This window comes from Rhamphochromis longiceps, linkage group LG18 (assembly GCF_057381845.1).
Source record: "Rhamphochromis longiceps isolate RC_006_pf linkage group LG18, R_longiceps_female_GT1.1, whole genome shotgun sequence".
NCBI lineage: Eukaryota > Metazoa > Chordata > Actinopteri > Cichliformes > Cichlidae > Rhamphochromis > Rhamphochromis longiceps.
In genome coordinates this window covers 27,602,015-27,623,382 of record NC_140574.1, presented here as the reverse complement: position 1 = coordinate 27,623,382, position 21,368 = coordinate 27,602,015, and the positions used below count along the sequence as shown (strand labels likewise).

The following is a 21,368-nucleotide window of genomic DNA, read 5'->3' as shown; positions in this document are numbered from 1 at the left end:
TGTCAGGCTGTGCGACTGATTCAGCTGTCAAAACTAACAGTGACAAATAAATGTGGAAGTTGGCAGTACATACCTGCGTGTGCGTGTATTTGTGCCTGGTGTATCCCACAAGTGGTGCCGAAACCCAGGAAAGTGCTGGTGGGGGAATGTCCGACCCACAGGCCGCGCCACCCGCCCAGCCCCTGCAATTCTTGGCGCAGATGCTAGCGGAGATGGCGACGATGAGCCAGGATCAGGCGGCCGACCAGCGTGCCCACCTGGCCGCGCTGTGGGAGCAAACGGACCGACAGACGCAAGTTCTGGAGCGGCTGGTCGGGGCCGGTGCCACGCCGAAGCCCTCGCCACTGTCGGTGGCGGTGCCCCGGATGGGGGACGGGGACGACCCACAGGTTTTTTTGGAGACCTTCCGTGCCATGGCGGAGGCTTGCCAATGGCCACGGGAGGAGTGGGCTCTGCGGCTGCTCCCCCTGCTGTCTGGGGAGGCACAAACAGCGGCCCTGAGTCTGCCTCCGGCGTCGAGGAGCAGCTTCCCGGATGTGAGCCGGGCGGTGGTGGACAGGCTGGGGCTCACCACCGAAGACCATCGCCGGCGGTTCCGGGCCTGTCGGCTGGCTGCAACGGACCGACCATTCGCCTGGGCCCGGCAGCTGCGCGACGCGGCGGTGCGCTGGCTGCAGCCGGGAGCATCGGAGGGCGAGACGAAGCTGGTGGACAAGGTGGTGCTGGAGCAGTTCACGGAGGGATTGCCAGCGGAGACGGCGAAATTGGTCCGGTGCCACCGGCCCGCAAGCTTGGAGGTAGCGGTGACGCTGGCGGAGGACCACCTTGCCGCTGGAGCAGGGGAGCCCGGGGACGCCGGACGGAGGCCGAACAAACAGGCCCCAGTGCCGGCCCCGAGACGCCGTGTGCCGGCACCAGGGCAGGCAGAGCGGCCGCCGGCGCTGAGCCCCACTAACCCTTTCGCGGCATTGGTGCCGTCCAGGGGAACCGAGCCGAGTGGAGCCGCCCCCGAGCCACGGAGGGCAGCACAGACGCCGGGGCCGGAGTGTTGGAAGTGCGGGCAGCCGGGACACCTGAGGAGGGAGTGTCCGCTTATGGAAGTGGGGCAGGTGTTCTGCGTTGTTGGCGCCCCAGCACCCTCCCCCGGTCCAGGAGGGACATACAGTATTCCGGTAAGGACTCGAGGGGGTATACGCCAAGCGTTGGTGGACACGGGCTGCACACAGACCCTCGTGCACCAAGGCTTGGTTCGCCCCGGGGCATTATTGGAGGCAGAATGGGTGGAGGTGAGGTGTGTTCATGGTGATGTGCACCGGTACCTCATAGTGCCGCTGCTGCTAAAATACAAGGGCCATACACATAGGGTAACGGCGGCGGTTAGCCCGCGCCTGTCGCACCCCCTGATTCTGGGTACCAATTGGCCGGGGTTTCATCAGCTACTGGGGCAGTACGCGGGGGTGCGATCACGACCGGAAGCGGGGTGTAGCGTGTGCGCAGCATTCAGCGGTGACGCGGGGTCGTCCGACACCGACTCCGGGGGGGAGGAGCCGGCGGGTCCCTCACGGGACGTCCCGCCGGCCCCGGAAGTGTCCCCCATGGGTGATTTCCCACTGGAGCAGTCTCGTGACGGCACCCTACGCTCAGCCTTTGACCAAGTGATGGCTATTGATGGTCACGTGGTGCGCCCTGAGGCCGCGCAGACCTACCCGCGTTTCGTCTTATTAAATGACCGATTATATCGAGTGAGTCGTGACACTCAGACTGAGGAAACACACACCCAGTTGTTGGTGCCGCAGGGCCACCGGGAAACACTTTTCCAGGCGGCCCACTATAACCCCATGGCAGGGCATATGGGCTACGAGAAAACTCTGGAGCGAATAACGGCCCGATTTTATTGGCCGGGCATCCGAGCAGATGTGCGCCGCTGGTGCGCGTCCTGCCCGGACTGCCAGCTTGTTAACCAGCCGGCCATACCGAGAGCGCCTCTGCGCCCTCTCCCCCTCATTGAGGTCCCGTTTGAGCGCATCGGCATGGACCTCATCGGGCCGTTTCACCGGAGTGCACGCGGTTACCGCTTTGTGTTAGTCCTGGTGGATTACGCAACGCGGTACCCGGAAGCAGTTCCGCTGCGCACCATCTCGGCTAAGAGTGTGGCGCAGGCACTGTTTCAGGTCATCTCCCGAGTCGGAATCCCGAAAGAGATACTGACTGACCAAGGCACGTCGTTTATGTCTCGTACACTGCGGGAACTGTATGAATTACTGGGCATTAAATCTATTCGGACCAGCGTCTACCACCCTCAGACTGACGGGCTGGTGGAGCGGCTGAATAAGACCTTAAAGTCCATGATTCGGAAGTTCATTAACGAGGATGAACGCAATTGGGATCACTGGCTAGACCCTCTGTTATTCGCAGTGCGGGAGGTGCCCCAGGCCTCCACGGGATTTTCTCCCTTTGAACTGCTGTTCGGCAGGAGGCCACGTGGGGTGCTCGACCTGATTAAAGAAAGCTGGGAGGACGGTCCGAGCCCCGCCAAAAATGAGATTCAGTACGTGTTGGACCTGAGAGCAAAACTCCACACTTTGGGGAGGTTGTCACGGGAGAATTTGCTCCAGGCTCAGCAGTGTCAGCAACGCCTGTATGACAGAGGGGCTAGACTCAGGCAATTTTCACCGGGAGATAAAGTGCTTGTGTTACTCCCTTCTTCCAGCTCGAAGTTGCTCGCCAAGTGGCAAGGTCCCTTTGTGGTCACACGGCGAGTCGGGGACGTGGACTATGAGGTCGCTCGGTCGGACAGGGGAGGAGCCGCGCAGATTTATCACCTCAATCTCCTCAAACAGTGGCGAGAGGTCGAAACCGCTTCTCTGGTGAGCCTGGTGAAGGAGAGAGATGAGTTGGGGCCTGAGGTGCCAAATTCTATCATTCCCACCTCCCTCCCTTGTGATGACCATCTCACACAGGCCCAGAGAGCGGATGTTGTCGCGTTGCAACAGCGTTTTGCGGACGTGTTCTCCCCCCCTGCCCGGCCGGACGTCCCTCATCGAGCACCATTTCGTGACGCAGCCCGGCGTGACGGTGCGTTCACGGCCCTACAGGCTCCCGGAGCATAAGCGAAAAATCGTGCAGAGGGAATTAGCGGAAATGCTGAGGATGGGAGTAATAGAAGAGTCGCACAGCGCCTGGTGTAGCCCCATCGTTCTGGTGGCGAAGAAGGTCTATACGGTTCTGTGTCGACTATCGCAGGGTGAACGAAGTATCACGCTTTGATGCCTACCCCATGCCTCGGGTCGACGAGCTCCTGGACCGGTTAGGCACGGCCCGCTTTTTCACGACGCTGGACTTAACCAAGGGCTATTGGCAGATTCCCTTGTCTGCCGAGGCCAGGGAGAAAACGGCCTTCTCCACTCCGTACGGTTTGTACCAGTTCGTGACACTCCCGTTCGGCCTGTTCGGGGCCCCGGCCACTTTCCAGCGTCTCATGGACCGGGTGCTGCGTCCGCACGCGGCGTATGCTGCCGCCTACCTGGATGACGTGATCATCCACAGCGACACCTGGGCGGAGCATGTGCTGCGGGTGGCCGCGGTCCTGGAGTCCCTGAGGGGGGCGGGGCTCACGGCCAATCCGAGGAAGTGCGCGGTTGGACGGAGGGAGGTGCAGTATCTGGGGTACCACCTGGGGGGCTGGCAGGTGCGTCCACAGGTGGAGAAGACGGCGGCTATCGCATCCTGCCCGCGCCCCAGGACGAAAAAGGAGGTGAGACGGTTCTTGGGGTTGGCGGGTTACTATCGTCGCTTTGTGCCGGGGTTTGCGCAGCCAGTGTTGGGGAGTAACGGAATACATGTACCGCCGTTACGTATTTAGAATACAAAATATGAGTAACTGTATTCCGTTACAGTTACCGTTTAAAAAGGTGGTATTCAGAATACAGTTACTTTGTTGAAATAAATGGATTACACTGCGGTACTTTCCTGTTTCATTTTGTCGCGGGTCAGGACTGTTTGGGTTTTGTTTGACAGCTACGTTCTTTCGTTCCAGGCGGCAGCGTTACGGTTGCCATGGTTACAGGGCGACGCTCTCTCTCTCTGCGACTGTGTGTTTCCTGGGTGAGAGAGCGCCTTTTCGTTGTTGTGCTAAGCTAACAGGCAGAATGCTACAAGCATAGCTCTAAAGAATGTAGCATCATGGGCAGTATAGTCCGTGTTGCAGGGAGAATGCACTGCCATACACGTTATGTGTCTGTGAGCGCGAGGAGGGAGAAAAAGGCGAGTGGAAAGGTACGAGTTGTCGTCGTGGAAAAACGGGAGCTGGAAGCATGTAAATATAATAATAACCACTGCAGCCAAGAAGAGTGCCTGACGAGCCCAGTTGTAAGTAAGCTATTAAGACTCGACTGTACACCGTGTTCGTGTTTTCCTCCGAAACAATAAGTTCCGTTGGAGCAGTCTTTCAACGCCTCTCTCTGTCTCTCGCAAGAAAAATTGACCCACACAACAAAGTAAAGCTATTTTTCGGCTATGAGCCGACAGGGACCCCGCCGTATTAGTCAGAGGTCCCTTTACTACAGTTCGGAGTCGCGGACCTTCAGTAATAGTAATAAATCACACAGCAATAGTACATTCACGTTGTTGTAAAAAGCACGATAATATATTAAGTAATCCAAAGTATTCAGAATACGTTACTGTCATTGAGTAACGTAACGGAATACGTTACAGAATACATTTTGGGGCATGTATTCTGTATTCTGTAATGGAATACATTTTAAAAGTAACCTTCCCAACACTGTGCGCAGCTAACCAGCCCCCTGACCAATCTCACTCGAAAGGGTGCCCCGGATCTGGTCCAGTGGACGGGGCCGTGCCAGGCGGCGTTTGTGCGAGTGAAAAATGCTCTCTGTGGGGAGCCGCTGCTTCACACTCCTAACTTTTCCCTCCCGTTTGTTCTGCAGACTGACGCCTTGGACAGAGGGCTGGGAGCCGTTTTGTCTCAGCAGGTGAGGGGGGCTGACCGCCCTGTCCTGTACATCAGCCGGAAGCTGGCGGAGCGCGAGCGCCGGTACAGCACCGTGGAGAAGGAGTGCCTGGCCATCCGGTGGGCGGTCGGCTCCCTGCGCTATTACCTCCTGGGACGCTCATTCACCCTCTGTTCGGACCACGCCCCGCTGCAGTGGCTCCACCGCATGAAGGATGCCAACGCCCGGATCACCCGGTGGTATCTGGCGTTGCAGCCCTTTAAGTTCAAGGTGATCCATAGGCCGGGGGCGCAGATGGCGGTGGCCGATTTCCTCTCTCGCTTGCGGGAGGGGGAGTTGGCTCGGCCGGACGGCTCCCCGGCCTCGAACGGGCGGTGGGGGTGTGTGGCGGAGGCGTGGCCCCGGGCGCAGCTGCAGGGGAGGAGTGGAGCAGAAGGCTCAACAGGGCGGCGCTGCGAGGCCGGTAAGAACAGCTGATGGTGTTTATGTACTGATGATGGTCTCCCTCCGCTGTGTTTATAGTGAGACGGGGAGGAGCGGCCAGGAGAGATCAGCTGGGCTCGTGAGCTGTCAGGCTGTGCGACTGATTCAGCTGTCAAAACTAACAGTGACAAATAAATGTGGAAGTTGGCAGTACATACCTGCGTGTGCGTGTATTTGTGCCTGGTGTATCCCACATAGGGTGAAACTGTTTCATGGTGTTTAAACTGTTTTTTGGTGGACACAGTACATATCCTGAATCTGCTGTTGATGTACCAATTGTTTGTCTAATCTTTTGGATTTTGTCTTTGAAGACTTTGGCAAAGTCATTGCAGGCCATGGTTGAATGAAGTTCAGCTGCCACTGACACAGGAGGGTTTGTTAGCCTGTCAACTGTAGCAAATAAGACTCGAGCATTATGACTGTTTTTGGTGATGATGTCAGAGAAGTAGGACCTCCTTGCACTCCTCAGTTGTAAATTAGAATTGTGAAGTTTCTCTTTATAGATGTCATAATGAACCTGGAGGTTTGTTTTTCTCCATCTGCGCTCAGCTTTCCTACGCTCTCTTTTTTCATTTTTCACCAGTGTGGAGTTTCTCCATGGAGACTTCTTCCTTCCAGAGATAACCTTCACCTTAATGGGAGCAATAGTGTCCATTACATTTAACATTTTAGCATTGAAGCTATTGACGAGCTCATTGACTGAAGTATAACTGTAACCTGATCCAGAGTACAGTACTGATGCATCCCTAATAGCATGAGGAAAATAATATACTGCTGAAGAGAAGAGCATTTCATCTTAAACAACATACTTTATTGGCTGTGGTCATGAGTCTCGGGTCAGGTTGGTGAGCATGTGCATATTGTATATCTTCCAGACAACAGCTGAATATAAATTTCTCCAATATCCCTTAAGCAGTTTTTAAGAACTGTCACAATAAATCAAACTTCACATTTACTAAAAACTAATTAGCAAATCTCTTCCACGGCTCAAAATTAACCCAAAATTGAATACTGGCATCATGTTGCTGAAGTCTTCTGGTCTCAGGCTCATGGAAACTGTTGTAGTTGATTTAATTCATTGCTTTTAATGGGAAAACTAGATTATAGCAGCAGATCCCCTACAACTTTCACCTACCCGATGAGTACAACACTGTCTCTGCTTTGCAAGGTTCTTTGTATGAATAAATCCATTATTAGAGGCCATGTAATATCATCATGAAAGACACCCACACATCTTTGGATATAACTTTGATAGCATCTGAAATCAAACATCACCCTGCATCAATCTTTTACTGCTCTGGCAGGATCAAATGTATCAGCTGAATGTAATATTCCAAAATGAAACATCTTATGATGTGATAACATCTGAAATATATATATATTTATATGTATAAAGGAACAGTCTTTGTTCTCCTGCCTGTGTGACATTCACTCGCCACTTCTGTCTTGCTTTTCTGTTAGAAACCATCTGCTTCTGCATCACTCCTTTGATACCGTATATCCAGGAAAAGACAGTTTGAATGAAAAACACAGGATTGAGTAAAGCTGTGTTTATTCAGAAGATCCCGCGAAACCAGCGCGATACGCACCGAGTCTACTAAGAGACATCAAACGTGCGTACCTCTTATTCGATTTTCCCCGCTTTGGATAAGAAGTCAGAGCATACGGACATGATCATTCACACTAATGAATGCTGAACACCAGACACACATCACGTCCTAAACATATTTTTGGGTCTCTGCTATGCAAGACCTTTAATTCAGTATTTATTACCGTGCCTCATTAGTCGGCTTGCTTGCTATGACCTTTACAGCAGGGCAGCATTGTTCTGCTTTCTTTCTCCCTACTGAGAATTCTGCGTAGCGTCCTGACAAATTAACATCACTCAGGCCAAAAGTTGTGCGCACCAACATGATGCACATATTCGTGCATTTTCCTTTCCCCCCACGTGCACGCTCATCAGTTTGCCCGCCTATTTCGGTGATGCTGCTGTGCGCAGGTCAGCGAGTGAGTGTATGCGGAAAGCAATCTGACTCCAATATGTGGTGAGTGGCCCCCAGCAGTGCAAGGTTAATCCAGCGACTGTGTGCAGAGCCTGCTTGAAGAAGGAGGCATGCAGGAAGACATAGACGAGCTGTCAGAGACAGAAAAAAAAAGATCCTGTCCTGTTCATCTTCAGTATAATGGAAGACACTAAAAGTTCAGCAAGACAGAGAAGAAAATGCAAAGAGGCGGGTAGAAGAGGTGAAGCAGCTAAATGGATGCCAGGAGGCTGATGGCAGTGGGTGAGGAGGTCCAGATAAAGACACACACACATGCACATGCATGCGTCTCCACAAATTGTGTTCAGTGGGTGCTCTTGGCACAAAAGTCAATGCAATACATCTTCAATTGTTCAGTCATTCAAACATCTAAGACTGTGAGCAGAAAGAAGAAATCGATGTGAAGAGAGAGCAGGAATACGACGTGCTAACGCCACGCTAACAATGTCTTCTGTCACTGACAGTGATGCCCTCTAATTTGAAGGAACATCGATCACTCAGAAAAGCTTCGCGGAGATTCGACGAATACAGAGACTGTCGCTTTGTCAAAGCGGCACCCGGCATAATTCACCCAAACAATCAATTTCACTTTTCCTTTCTCTGGCCCTCCCTCACTCTTTCATTCTGGTTTTATGAGGCCATTGAGGAATTACTCATCCATAACCAGTGGAGGCTCTAATGATGTCTGTGAGATATTTCTCTCTCTCTCTCTCTCCCTCACACACACACACTGTCTCCCTACAATATTTACGTTTGTCGAAGCCCAGTTTTTTTGTCAGATGTTTAATAAATTGGCTCTTTGTGGAGGTCAGTGTTACATATTTTCACATGGTGCTTAATCTTGGTCTAACACTCGAGTTAGTGAGACGGTGGATGCAATCAAAGCTCGCTCAGATACTGTAAAATGATTGGAAGTTTGCCTTTTTTGCACCATGATAAGACAGAAATAAAGTTTTGGAACTTATCCCAGAGGAAGCGAGTGTACCAGTCGAGAGCCAGTTTTGAATTTAAAAGGCTGACAGATTCACGAGGCTCTTGTGGAAAGTAAAATGCAATTTAGTTAGTGTGCACTGCGGGTAAATGTTAGCCAGAGATCAAGGTGTGAAAGAGCTGATAAAAGCAGGGGATTAAAACCCCTGCTGGACTTGTTTGCTCCGTGTTTAGCCTTTTCCTTTGTCGCCTGGATAGGAAGGTTTCGGTGCTCACATAATGCACAAAGTGACCACAAAGAAGCGTGACAACCTCAGGGCCACAGAATGACCATAAAGTAAGGATGGGAAATTATGTAACACAAATGTTTCTCAAGTAGAAATCAGACTTTTATCTCGGAGGGATTTTTGCTTCACAGCAACTGGACTCTCACATAGGTGGCTAACAAGCTGTAATCCTATTCGAGATAAGATCAAACGCCCGAAATCTTTAGTTGCAGCAGGTATCAGAGGACCTAATGTTTGGCTCCAGTGGCCATTTCTCAGCTTAAAGCAGGCCTTTAAACATCAGAAGATTAGATGTGTTGAAGTGAGTGAGAGAAGTTTTAGAAAAGATTTATCAGCCCTTGCAAACTTCATCAGTGAAAGGCTGCCACCGCTGACCGCAGACATCCAGCATGAACACTCGGTCCGTTCGCAGCTGCACAAAGAATTTGTGGTCTCTGTAACTGAAAAGCTCAAAGTTTTTCAGGTTTTCATCTAATGTTTTTTTAAGTCTTCCCAAAGGTGACTTGTGTGTTTTGATTCAACTGAAAAGTGAACTTTAGGAATTCTTCTTTTTCAACTTGTTACCTGTCAAGCAACTAAAATATGAACTGATTTAAAAGCAAGAGGGAACTGGTATAATATACAGCAGTGATAAAGATTCAAGATGGGACATCCTGCCTTTCAGTGTCTGTGACTCTGTTCATTAAACACTTTAAATCAGGCACTGGGCCAAGGACTCCTGCTGACAGAAGAACATTTTCATCTTTTATACAGAAATAAGGCTTGTAAAAAAGAGAACTTCATCCAAGTGACTCGGATGTGTGCACTGACGGTTTTAATTAATACAACTCTTAGAGGACAATTAATGTAAGTCTGTGTTTAATGCTAATTGAAACTCCTTGTTTGCTGCTGGTATAGAGCACACCTGGTCTGATCGCTCTACTTTAATTCCGCAATCCAGTCTGGCCCAGTATCAAGCAAGTGCGTACCAGCATTATTCTCTATTGTGTGCATCATTATACCCAATTTATTTATGTCAGCACTGCTGAGCAAAGGTATAGCAGCATCCCGTTTTCTCATTACACAGCTTTCCCCCTTGGAAATGTTTTATTCTGCAACAAATGCTGCAGATGTACCTGCCATGGAGGCAGACAGCGTCGCCACAGCCCGCTACAGACCTGCAGGAGCAGCTAAATGAACAGTGCACAGTGAGGAGGTTTGATTCGCCTCAGGTACAGCCTCTCAACTAAACGGTAATAAGCATTTAGCGGCCATTTAATAGCAGGTTGCACACAAAAATCACCAGCTGACAGTACTGTGACATGCTGCAGAGTTCATAATGGAATTCGAACAAACGATTTCTAAATGACTAAATTACTTTCGTGAAACCGTGGAGCTGTCTTATGACAAGGAGAATGTCAAAATGATGCACACAGCTGCAGAAGGGACCGGTACGGTACGGTCTGTCACGGAGCTCCATCCAGACCACATCCACAGATATAATGACCAGTACCGCACCTGGACCAAACCTGCGCATCTTTATGTGAAAGCTTCATCGGGATTATGAGAGGAGATGTGCAACTCGAATCACGGATTGGATTCATGAACCAGTTGACTCGTGCAGAATGAGTTTTTTATTTGCTTGTTTGTTTGTTTTTTAAAACAATAAAACGTAATAAGATAACCTCCACTTTAAGCGATACCTTAATGAAAGACCTTAATGACGTAGGAGACTGCAGGATGATCCCACCCAAAATGCACGAAACGAACGAGAGAAAGCTTGCAATAAACAAAATGCCTTGTTCCAGCAGCGACGAGTCATGCAGAACGAACAAACAGCTGTAATAACAGGCTCTTATTGTCTCCAGAGTGGCACACGAGCATTGCTCATTATCTCCAGATTTAATTCATTAGGAGTCCGAAGATTTTTAAGCTTTTCTGTGAAAGTTTGATATGGCTTCACACATGACTCAGTGCACGAGAGACAGTTGGACATTTTTACGTTTTCTTTTTCAAAATCATCATTTCGTCTGTACGAATAAAGCATACCACGATCCAGTCTACAAAGCGCAGTGCTCTGGAGAGGATCCACGCATTCCGCGCAGCAACAATCACGACCTCGTGTGAAATAAAGAATATAGAGCCTGTATACAGTACAGAAACCTATAGCACCACCTAACTGATCCCGCATTTGTACTCACCACAGAGCGAGTTGGCGAAGCCGTACCACACGCAGCCCCGTTCCCCTATGAGCCACCTTCCTTGCGTGCTGGCCGCGAAGCTGAACGGAGTCCCCAGTACGCACACCAGCAGGTCGCTGATGGAAATGTTCATCAGGAGCAGGTTGATGGGCGACCGCAGCATCTTGTAGCGGCAGAAAAGAACAAGCACCAGCAGGTTGTTAATAAGTCCGAAAGTGCCGATAAAGCCCAGGCACACAGCCACTACCAGGTTCCCAGTCGGGGTGAGAGCGGTCCGGTATGATCCGCCCCCCAGGTGCCCTTCCCCGGCTCCGGCACACAGAGCGCTGTTGAAATCCGCGCAGCCGCTCAGGCTCACGTTGGACACGATCATGGCAGTCCTGGTGTCACTGCGGTGCCACACCGAGTGACCACGGTAGCTAATATATCATCGGTATTTCTTTTTTTCCTCCTGTGTGGAAAAAGAACCGTAGCCGACAACACTTGTTGCTTTAAAAAGAAACGTCAAGTAGAGCCAAGCGGACAAGTGGGGTGATAAATAGTTGTTGTTTTTGCTCTTTTTTTGGTGGGGATGTCAAAACTTTGTCTTTGTTCAGGGGGAGGGGAGTGTTCGTAAACAGGAATATATCTTAAAAAAGAAATGAAAGAAAGAAAAGGAATAAAGTTTGTAGGCTTTGCTCCACCGTGTGGATGTCTACAGTGTGCACTCGCACTCTTTCCGGAGACGCTCCTGTCTCTCACGCAAACACCTTCTCTCTCTGTCCGTGTTTAAATCACCGTGGCCGGCTCTCCGGTAGCTGACGTTCGGTGACTGGGAGGGTGTGTGGGTGGAAGGAGCGGCGTTGGGCATCCAGCAGCATCGACCAATCGGGCGATAATGGCGCTCCTCGAAGAGAAACGCCAACCCGCTCTTGCTCAGAGCGCGACTCGACAAAAAGTCCCGCTCAATAAAGTTTATGGAGCTGCTCTTCCCCACCACCACCCCAGCCCCACCTCTGCTCTGACGTCCTCAGTGCAGGTATCGATGCTCGGCGCTGTCCGAGGTGCTGAACCAATTCCACTAATCAACGGTGCGTCCAAGTCTGCATGCATGTAAATGAAGTCAATACCGTAGCAGTAGAAAGGTAGAAGCCCCCGGCTCTTTAATATATCACCACCAGTTATAGCATTTCACTGTCTTTATTTAGAAAGCATCTCTCGCAGTGGGAAATGTTGTGCAGTCTTTCTAAATCAGGCACAAAAGCAATGAGCCGCCCTAAATGAATCAGGTGAATAATCACTCCGGCGTTAATGGGGAGATTTCCAGCCGACTTTGGGGCTGTTTTAGATTATAACGAGGTCACCGTGCAGCACTGGGTTTGAGCGGAAGGTTGAAACTCTGCGTGTGAAGTCACAATGTACAGATGTCTGGGCCTCACCCGCCTCCAATCTGCCAGCTCTGTAAAACTCCATGAATTGCATTTTCAGCCAGGAATAACGAGGAGCAGTGAAATGCTAAAACATGAGTGTCAGGCATCTTCTCTCCTGGCGTCCATATATTCCGCTGCAGGCAGAGAGGAGTCGTAGCATTTGTGTGCAGATAGCACACCGTGCACTGCTGAACCTTGACTCACTTCTGAGTCAAACAAGCGCAACCTTTCCTCCACATGCTAAACTAACCTCTCAACTCTTATCTCTAAACACGCGCGTGGCATGTCTGACAGATAATGCAGTTGTTGTTTTTTTCGTTTGTGCGAGGAACAGCATGTCGCCTTTCACTTTGATTTAAACGGAGTTTTATGTTGAAGCGACAGTAAGCAGATAAAAAAAAGCTGAGTGAACAAATAGATCAGTTTGCATCAGCAATAACATAACTTTGAGTCTCTTCTGGTTGTTGCAGCTTTATGTGTCATGTCAGCAGACACAGACAAACAGTACACACAAAAAAAATAATTAATAAACCACCAGTTCAACGATTGTCAGCAATTAGCTGATGATTAAAAGCAAATCCTGGTAGCCAGACAAATATCGACTGCATGCGAGTGGGAGGGCAACAATTTGGTGCTAAAGCAGTGTGATAAAAAATATCCCTCTTTTGCATCTCTTGACTTTGCATGCAATGGAAAGTTCCAGAATTAAATGGGGAAACTTAGTCTTACCTTCCCAGTGTGTTCTAACACTTTCCACCAAATAGGCCCCTTGTCACAGTGGAGCGAGGTAATTACCTGTGAAAACTGTACAGTGACATTTACTCTGACAACATCTTCCCCATATGCAGGCCTAATTGAGTTGAATCAAGACACTTGGGTTTCTGCTGTGATACCACCCTCATTTAATCATCGCAGTGGGATTGGGCGGTTGGTATTTAGGTGGGTTTCTAGGTCAATTTGGCGACTGTGCTCTGAGGAGATGTCCAGGACGATGAAGTGCAAATGGGGTCAGAAGGTTGTCTCAGAGATTCTGTTTTATGTGTAAATCAGAGGAAAAGTGCTAGCAGAATGGTGCTTTATGGATAATATCACATTTAGTTGATTTGTTATGGACTGTTACCTGTTTGGTCACATTAAATCTGTCTTGCTGTTCCCCCAAAGAGACACACAGTTCTGTCACTGTAGCCCAATTTCAGAGGGGTAAATTGTTACATTTATTAACAGAAAGTATTTTATTAGGTGAAAAGGACATGTTCACTTTCTCCGTGGTATGTTCAGACCCAAATTCACAATCTCGCCCTGTTCTGCTCGCCCTGTCCCACATTATGCTTTCAATTGCTAGGGTTTACATTTATTTATGAAAAGCACTCACACATCTGGGCAGCCGGCTGTGTCATTTCCACTTTAATATAACAGTATATACTAAAATGAGTAATATTTCTGGAGTTATTACCCCATTTATTGAGATGATATTCTCTCATGTGCTTTTCAGCAGGCCAAAGCTGCAATTACACCAATATCTGAGCTTTAAGTTGAGTTAGAAAACAGCCATGAGTTCAGCAGCCAAGCCAAGCTTTGTACAGCTCTGCTGGATATATCATAGCTTCTCTTCCTCCAAGTTTGCCTTTTCTTGTTGTCTATATAACTGTGAGGGGCTGAGCTGGTTGGACATGCGGACACAGAAGGTTTTAATTAAATGACAAATCTACAAAATTCCCAGCTTCCTTCATCCTCCCCATGCTTCCTCCTTCCTCCTACATCATTGTTACCCTCACCTCTGATGTTGACCTTGTGAGAATGGCCTCTGCTGCTCTGCAACTTAATGTACCACGGGCTTTAGGGTAAGCTCAGAAGAGGCGTGATGCTGTGGATCATATCAATTTATTGTCCACAAATGTAATACACAGGCCCTCCACAGCCCCTACTTGAGACCCGTGCTTTAAGTGCTTGACACACAGCTTGTCATGGCGTGATACAGCAGAGGAGAATATATGATGGTGGTGGGAGGTGGGGGGATTGTCTGAGAATAGATTGTGAGAGGCACTCAGGATGCGGCTCAGCATTTTGTGGCAGACTGGCAGGTGTCAAATCAAGTGCATGTCATTGCAGCTGTCCATAACTATGTGCTGAGGTCATTTAAAATTCTACAAACAATGATCATGGTGTCTTTAAAGCACACTGTTGAACTTACACATATGGTTGCAGTGGTGGATACTTTTATTAATATTATTAATCATCTCATGTTCATGTAATCTCTATGAGCCGAAAGTTCAGTCGTCAGACTTTTCCAAATACCCGGAGTATTTTTTCCTGCTCTCGGCTCTGAAACATGTCAGTGAAAAAAGAAAGCCTGCTTCTCTCCTAACAAGGAAGGTGTGGAAGGGGTTTTTTGTTCCAAATTTCAATCAGTTTGGCTCAGATAATATTCATACCAAGCTTCAAAAAGGTTATCAGTTTGATTTTGAATTTCCTTTTTCAAGTCATTTGCCTGTTACACCCAATCCAAACTGATTATGACTATCATGTCGCAGCGATTATTTCATGTACTGATATCATGTGAGATTGTTGACTCTTCACTGCTGAACTGCTGGCACCCATACCTTTGTTTGCAGTTTTTGTTTGGTAACTATGATCAGTTAATTGTGAAACACATTCCTGCACATGGCAGAGTGCATTAATTAACTGTGGAAATCAATAAGAATGTTTTATTTCACTTTCTGATGTAAAGAGAAAAAATATCAGACTTTGGAGCAAAGATACCTTTATTGGCTGGCTCACCGGGGACATTAAACCTGCCTTTAAACGCATTTAAAGCACCAGCAAAATTAAATGGTAAATGGACTGGTTCTTATTTAGCACTTTTCTGCTCTATCTGTGCATTCAAAGCACTTTAAATAACTTGCCTCATTCACCCAGTCACATAAGCACTTTTTTCTACGCTCTTTCTACCTAACATTCACACACATTCTTACTTGGGCTTAGACTCTTGTCCAAGGATATTTGGCATGCAAACTGGAGCAGACAGGAATTGAACCGCCAACCTTCTGATTAGTAAGGTAAGAATGGGTTCAGACTATAAAAACACTTTTATTCTGTTTTTATTTGGCAGGGTAATCACTCACATAATTAAATGGATGCTCATTTATTCATTTCAGTCATAAGAAGGAAAATGTAGTACTGGAGTAATTATGATGGTGCAAATATTTTGAAGTGACACAGTCCTGATGGCTGTCATCTCTCTTTACAAAGAACAATGCTGGGCATCCTCTGCACACGGCCATAAACAACCAGAAGAGTCTGTTCAGTGACAGGTTGCTTCTCCCCAAGACAAGAACTAACAGACTTAAAAACTCCTTTGTCCCACACGCCATCAGACTGTTTAACTCCTCTCTGGAGGGGAGAGGGAGGGGAGACAGGAGGACAAAGGAGGGGGGAACAACTAAGCTGTAGTGCCTCTGCACCTCACTGTACAATACCTTGTGCAATACGTTTTGTAAATAGTCAACAGTGCAATAGACTCAATACTTGAAATGTGCAATTCACTTGTATTTTTATTTTTTATTCCTATTTATTCTATTTATCCCCTTTGTATATTTTATTTATATTTGTCTCTGTATTTATATATGTGTGTGTGTGTGTGTGTGTGTGTGTGTGTGTGTGTGTGTGTGTGTGTGTGTGTGTGTGTGTGTGTGTGTGTGTGTGTGTGTGTGTGTGTGTGTGTATATAACAGTTCTGTAACTGTAACTTTGGTCGTTGCTGTGCTTTTTTTGGAAGTCGAATTTCCCAGAGGAACCCACCCGAGGGATTAATAAAGTTCTATCTTATCTTATCTTATCTTATCTTATGTGGCATAAAGAAACCTTGAAAGTGGCTCAAAGTCACTGTTAAAAGACACTTGTGCATATTTATGCTTACAGAAAGTGCAGAATATATACAGAGGGGCCTCAGGGACAATAACTCTAAGGGGAAAAAATAGAATAGTTTCCCCCAGATTATAAGTCCAAACAATCTTAAGTTTCACCTTAAGAGTGAAGATCTTATGTCTAACCAAACAGCTTAAACACAACTGAAACTGAATAGATAAACAAATAAAGAACTTTTATCCAAACTCACAATTAAACTTCAAGGACACCAAGGTTGCAAACCTTTGCCAACTCAGCTCACTTAGTAGTATTGTATTTCGTATATATTTATTTTCTTTACTTTGTTCTTTTAAACATACTTTAAGAAGTTTGTAGTGCAGTAAAAAGTCATGTCTTTACTCTGATCACACAAACATTGCGTTGGCGTAGATAATGAATAACAGGTTCTGATTTATAAATAACTGTACATAAATAAAATGGGCTTAGTATTTATAATCAGGGATGGGACTCGAGAACCTGTATTCCTTGCAATTCCTTGGACTTGGTCCTCTGCTTGGCTGTCCATCCTGTTTATCGGGTGAACTACAATCAGCTGATTTCTGTTTGAGTGCCAGAGGCGGAAAACAGTGGCACAGTCTGCAGCGAGGACATGTACATTACTTGTATTTTTTGCACGATAGTACACTGCAAACAGCATTCAGAACAGAAACAACTGCAGTATGCTGTTAACACAACTTTGGCAGTTTGCAAGTATGCTAACACTAGCTAAGACCAGGAGTGATGTTAAAGCTGAGTAATTGTCCAACCCTACCTGTTCATGTTTCTACAGCAGAATCACAGTGGCGATCAGTTTCTTTGTGTCATTGTGCTGGTTTTCTGCTTTGCTTTGTGTTCATGCCTAAATACTAAGAGAAAGATCATATATGTGTTCTCTTTACGATAGGGATTTGTGTTGGTGTGTGGGACTGTAGGTTTATATTGTTAAATGGTAATTATGAGACAATGTGTCATTTTATGGAGAGGGTGAAAATAATATAATGAGTAGTACAATGTAGAATACTCCTGGGAGTAATTAATTCATGTACTTCACTTTACTTACTATTAAGAAAAGTAACAAGTGCAACACTGATCACAGCAAAGAGGGGAAACACATCCAACATGTACAAACATTTGACCACACAGCAATGCAACTAACCTGCATGAATGTAATGTCTTTGATATGCTTCTTGGAGATGGCGGTGACTCGATAAGGAATCAAATCGATAAGGGATGTCAATAATGGAATCGAAATCGCAAAATTCTTATCACTTCCCATCCCTATGTATAATATTATACTGTAGCATATTTCTAACTAACTAGGCAGCTCATTTTCTTTCTCCTGGCAATAGTTTCTTTAAAGATGTAACACATTTTCGGGTCAAAAAGGTGAAAAGGTAAAATTTAATGCGATATTTAGATGTCTTTATATGATATTTTCTATATGTTAACAATACACACCACACTTGTCAATTTTTTTAATGGATTGTAAACATGGCTCTACTCCACATCCCTGCAAAATTTTTTATCAGAATTCATTCAAAACCTTTCGAGCTATCATGTATACAAACAGAATGATGACACTCACGCAAGCAAATGCTACCAAAAGGCGGTGAAGGCAAGAACAAACTGTAAAAATAAAAGAAAACTGAAATAAGGACCAAGAAAACACTCTCTCAGACAACAGAGGGACAGGAAGGAGGCATATGAACCAAACACACAACAAGATTATAACTATAAACCATGAATCAACACAAACAGTATAGCATATGGGTCTTCAAGGACATTTTAAAAGATATGTATTGTGCCTAACTCTTTCTGAATTGCTACAAGAACTCCAGGATCAGTAGTGACTATGCTTCTATGCAAATGCGTTTCAGGAGACAGCACATCACTAGTGTTTCTCTTTTACCATGTCTCTCTAATATTTTGCTCCTTACTATTTTTCTATTTTTTTTATTATTTTATTTTTATTTTATTATATTTTCTCCTACTGTATCATGCTGCTGAGTGACTGCTGCTCGTCAAACACATTTCATTGCAATGTTGACCCTGTGCTAACTTGCATATGACAAATAAAACTGAAAAACTGAAACTGATCATGCTTTCTGTTGGTCTACTGATTGTTAAAGGCATGTTTTTCACGTTTTATACATCTGTGTCAGCTACACCTTGTTTTTTTAGACCAAGCAGAGCCAGATGAAGATGATGCATTTTCCTGTACAGCCTGACAGCGCTGTGCTAAAAGCACTAAGCATGAAAAGTGCCTGTTTCGCCGATAATTATAGCAAAACCTCTTATAATGCTAAGAAAATCTGTTTTCGAGTTTTCAAGATCCAGAACTATAAGTACTTGTATAACCACCAGTTAGGTGAGGACAGCATTTTGAGTTTCATTTAGGAGGCGATTACTTCCAAAACCAGACTTAGACTGCAAAACCACCTTTTTGTAACAACACTTTAACATTAGGGGTTTTCACGGGAACACTGTCAAAGTGGTAGATGCATCACCTCATTTAACATGCTAAATAGAGAAATAACAGTTCTAGTCAAAATCCTTCTTATAACATGAAGGCCCCTGAATAGGGTATTGTGAGGTAATTGCAGTGCCATTTATAGCCAAAGAACAAAGGCCCCACTATTCATAAAAGCCAGGAACATGCTCTTACTATAATAACAGTCTGCTGTTTTTGAACAAAACATGGAACTGGAAAGCACTTGTTTTTAGCGTGGACCCTTCGTTCACCACAATCGCTCACCTGTTGTTTGAAGACCGCTTGTCAGTTCTGTGCTTCTGCATTCAAGTAAGACTCTTTTACTTAACAATCGCTGGAGCTACAAGTCAGAGTGATGACATTTTTGTTTTTTTTAAGGTTTATTTGCTGCTCCAGAGAAGGATTTCCTCCAACTCGGTGATGATGTGGCTCATCAGCTGAAAACGAGTCAAACCGTGATTCCCTTTCTCAGTCGGCAGCACAGTCAGGGGCTTAGCCCAGCTGTCAGAATTTTAAACCTGCAAATGAAATTAAAAACAAATAAAAATAGAAACCATCCCCTTTCATTACTTGTAGTGGATATGCTTTGCTATTATTTTAACCATTACTGTCTGAAATATATACTTTATATTAAGCTTTTAGTTGAATCAATTATCAGCATTAAGAAACAAAATGTCTAATTTAAACCACGTCTCATATGGAGATGTAAAGTTTGAAAGCCGAGGTTCAAACTTTCTGCTTGAATTTAAGAGACAGAAAACTATTTATTGGTTCAAATGTATTTGGATAGTTGATTTTAAAAAAACATACAACAAGAGTGGGTTAACGTGGCATTTGCCCATGAAAGCTGCTGTTGTCTGAATTAAAACATGCAGCAAGAAAAAAAAGAAAAAAGGGAAACAAAAAGAGTTTCTAAATGAATACTGTGTTACACTTTGTGCAAATTAAAATACACTGGTAACATAAAACGCTCAGGACATCCAAGAAAGACATCATATGTGGACGATAGCATGAGGCCTTCATTGATAAAGAAATACTCTTTCACAACATCCAGCCAAGTAAAGAACACACATCAGGAGGTAGCTGTAATGCTAGTCTAATGTAATAGCAAGACTTTACAGGAAAAATACAAAGGAATTACCACACAGTACAAAGTGTGGGATCAACAGGTCAAATTATACTTCAAAAAACTTTTTTTTTTTAAATCAGCTGACCTCTTCTGTAGCCTTTTTCTGGACAATCTGTAACAGAAAGAGTGGAAAAGGTACAAAAAGCCTTGGGAACGCTCATAATTTAAAGGAAATCACAAATTATAAAGTATAGTGTAGGCAGTGAATGCATGAACATGCATGTATTCTAATGAAAGTGGGTCAATTATACAGGGCAAAATCACAACAATAGTGCCTCAAGGGGCTTTATATCATAAGGTAGACCCTACAACAATAAAACAGAGAAAACCCCAACAATATTATGACATCCTATGGGCAAGCACTTTGGAGACAGTGGGAAAGAAAAACTCCCTTTCAACAGGAAGAAGCCTCCAGCAGAACCAAGCTCAGGGATGGACAGGTGCTCAAAACACACTGTAACACAGGAGTTACTGAAGTTAAACAAATGAAATATTTAGCAAAGACAGAGTGAATCGCCTGATCTCAAATCAGCCTAGCAAGCATTTCAGTGAAGACAAAAAGCTGGAAGAATACTGACAATAATACATTTTAAATTTCCAAGTGCATGTGAACCCATGAAAAGAGAGAGAGTGTATAATAATGTCTTTAATACCTTAACAGCTAATGTTCAACCCCTCAGGTTTAAGCCTTCAATGTGCACTTGTGTTTGGTGCACAGTTCTAATTGAGCATACTTCCTCCCAGTTCACTGCCTGTAGGTTTTTGTCTGTGGACAAAAGGACTGTTTCCGTGTATCTTCACGTCGAGGATTGACTCCAGGCTGTCTTTTGCACTTAGAAGCAGGATGACAGTTCAAGACACCCAGCCTTCTCGGAGTCACTGGCCAGGGTGCTGAAAGGTGCCCCCCCTGGGTACTCTGCGTTTAACTGCTTTGCATGGTAGTTTCTATATAAAAAACAGGGCAGCAGAATGTAAAATTACCTGTTTCTATTTAATTTATTGTTTATATTAAGAATAGATTACATAACATTGTGTTTGGGACATATAGTAGATTTAATGGGGGCGACCGTGGCTCAGGGGGTTGGGAAGCGTATCTGTAACCGGAAGGTCGCCGGTTCGATCTCCGGGCTCTCTGTCCTGGTCGTTGTGTCCTTGGGCAAGACACTTCACCCTGCCGCCTACTGGTGTTGGCCAGAGGGGCCAATGGCGCGATATGGCAGCCTCGCTTCTGTCAGTCTGCCCCAGGGCAGCTGTGGCTACAACCGTAGCTGCCTCCACCAGTGAGTGAATGCGAGAGAGAATTCACTCTCTCGCATTGTGCACCCAAAGCGCATTGTAAAGCGCTTTGGGTGCCTTGAAAAGCTCTATATAAATCCAATCTATTATTATTATTATTATTATTATTATTATTAATTATTCCTTTATAATATGTTAATAGTATTGAATGAGAAAACATTAACCTATATTAGCTTATTATGATAAGGTAATGACCACTAATGTCACTATATTAAAAGGCACCACCATCTGCACCTTCTTGTAATCAGG

At 45.8% G+C, this 21,368-nt stretch overlaps 1 protein-coding gene across 1 annotated transcript in view; it reads right to left on the bottom strand.

Annotated features, from left to right (window-relative positions):
* LOC146648539 (vertebrate ancient opsin-like) overlaps positions 1–11,326 on the bottom strand; it is an 83,384-nt gene extending 72,058 nt beyond the window's left edge. The window contains exon 1 of the mRNA XM_085389770.1: positions 10,893–11,326. Coding sequence (XP_085245896.1) covers positions 10,893–11,265 — 373 coding nt within the window. The 5' untranslated portion in view covers positions 11,266–11,326. The remainder of the gene's footprint in view (positions 1–10,892) is intronic.
* Between the last annotated feature and the right edge of the window lie 10,042 nt (positions 11,327–21,368).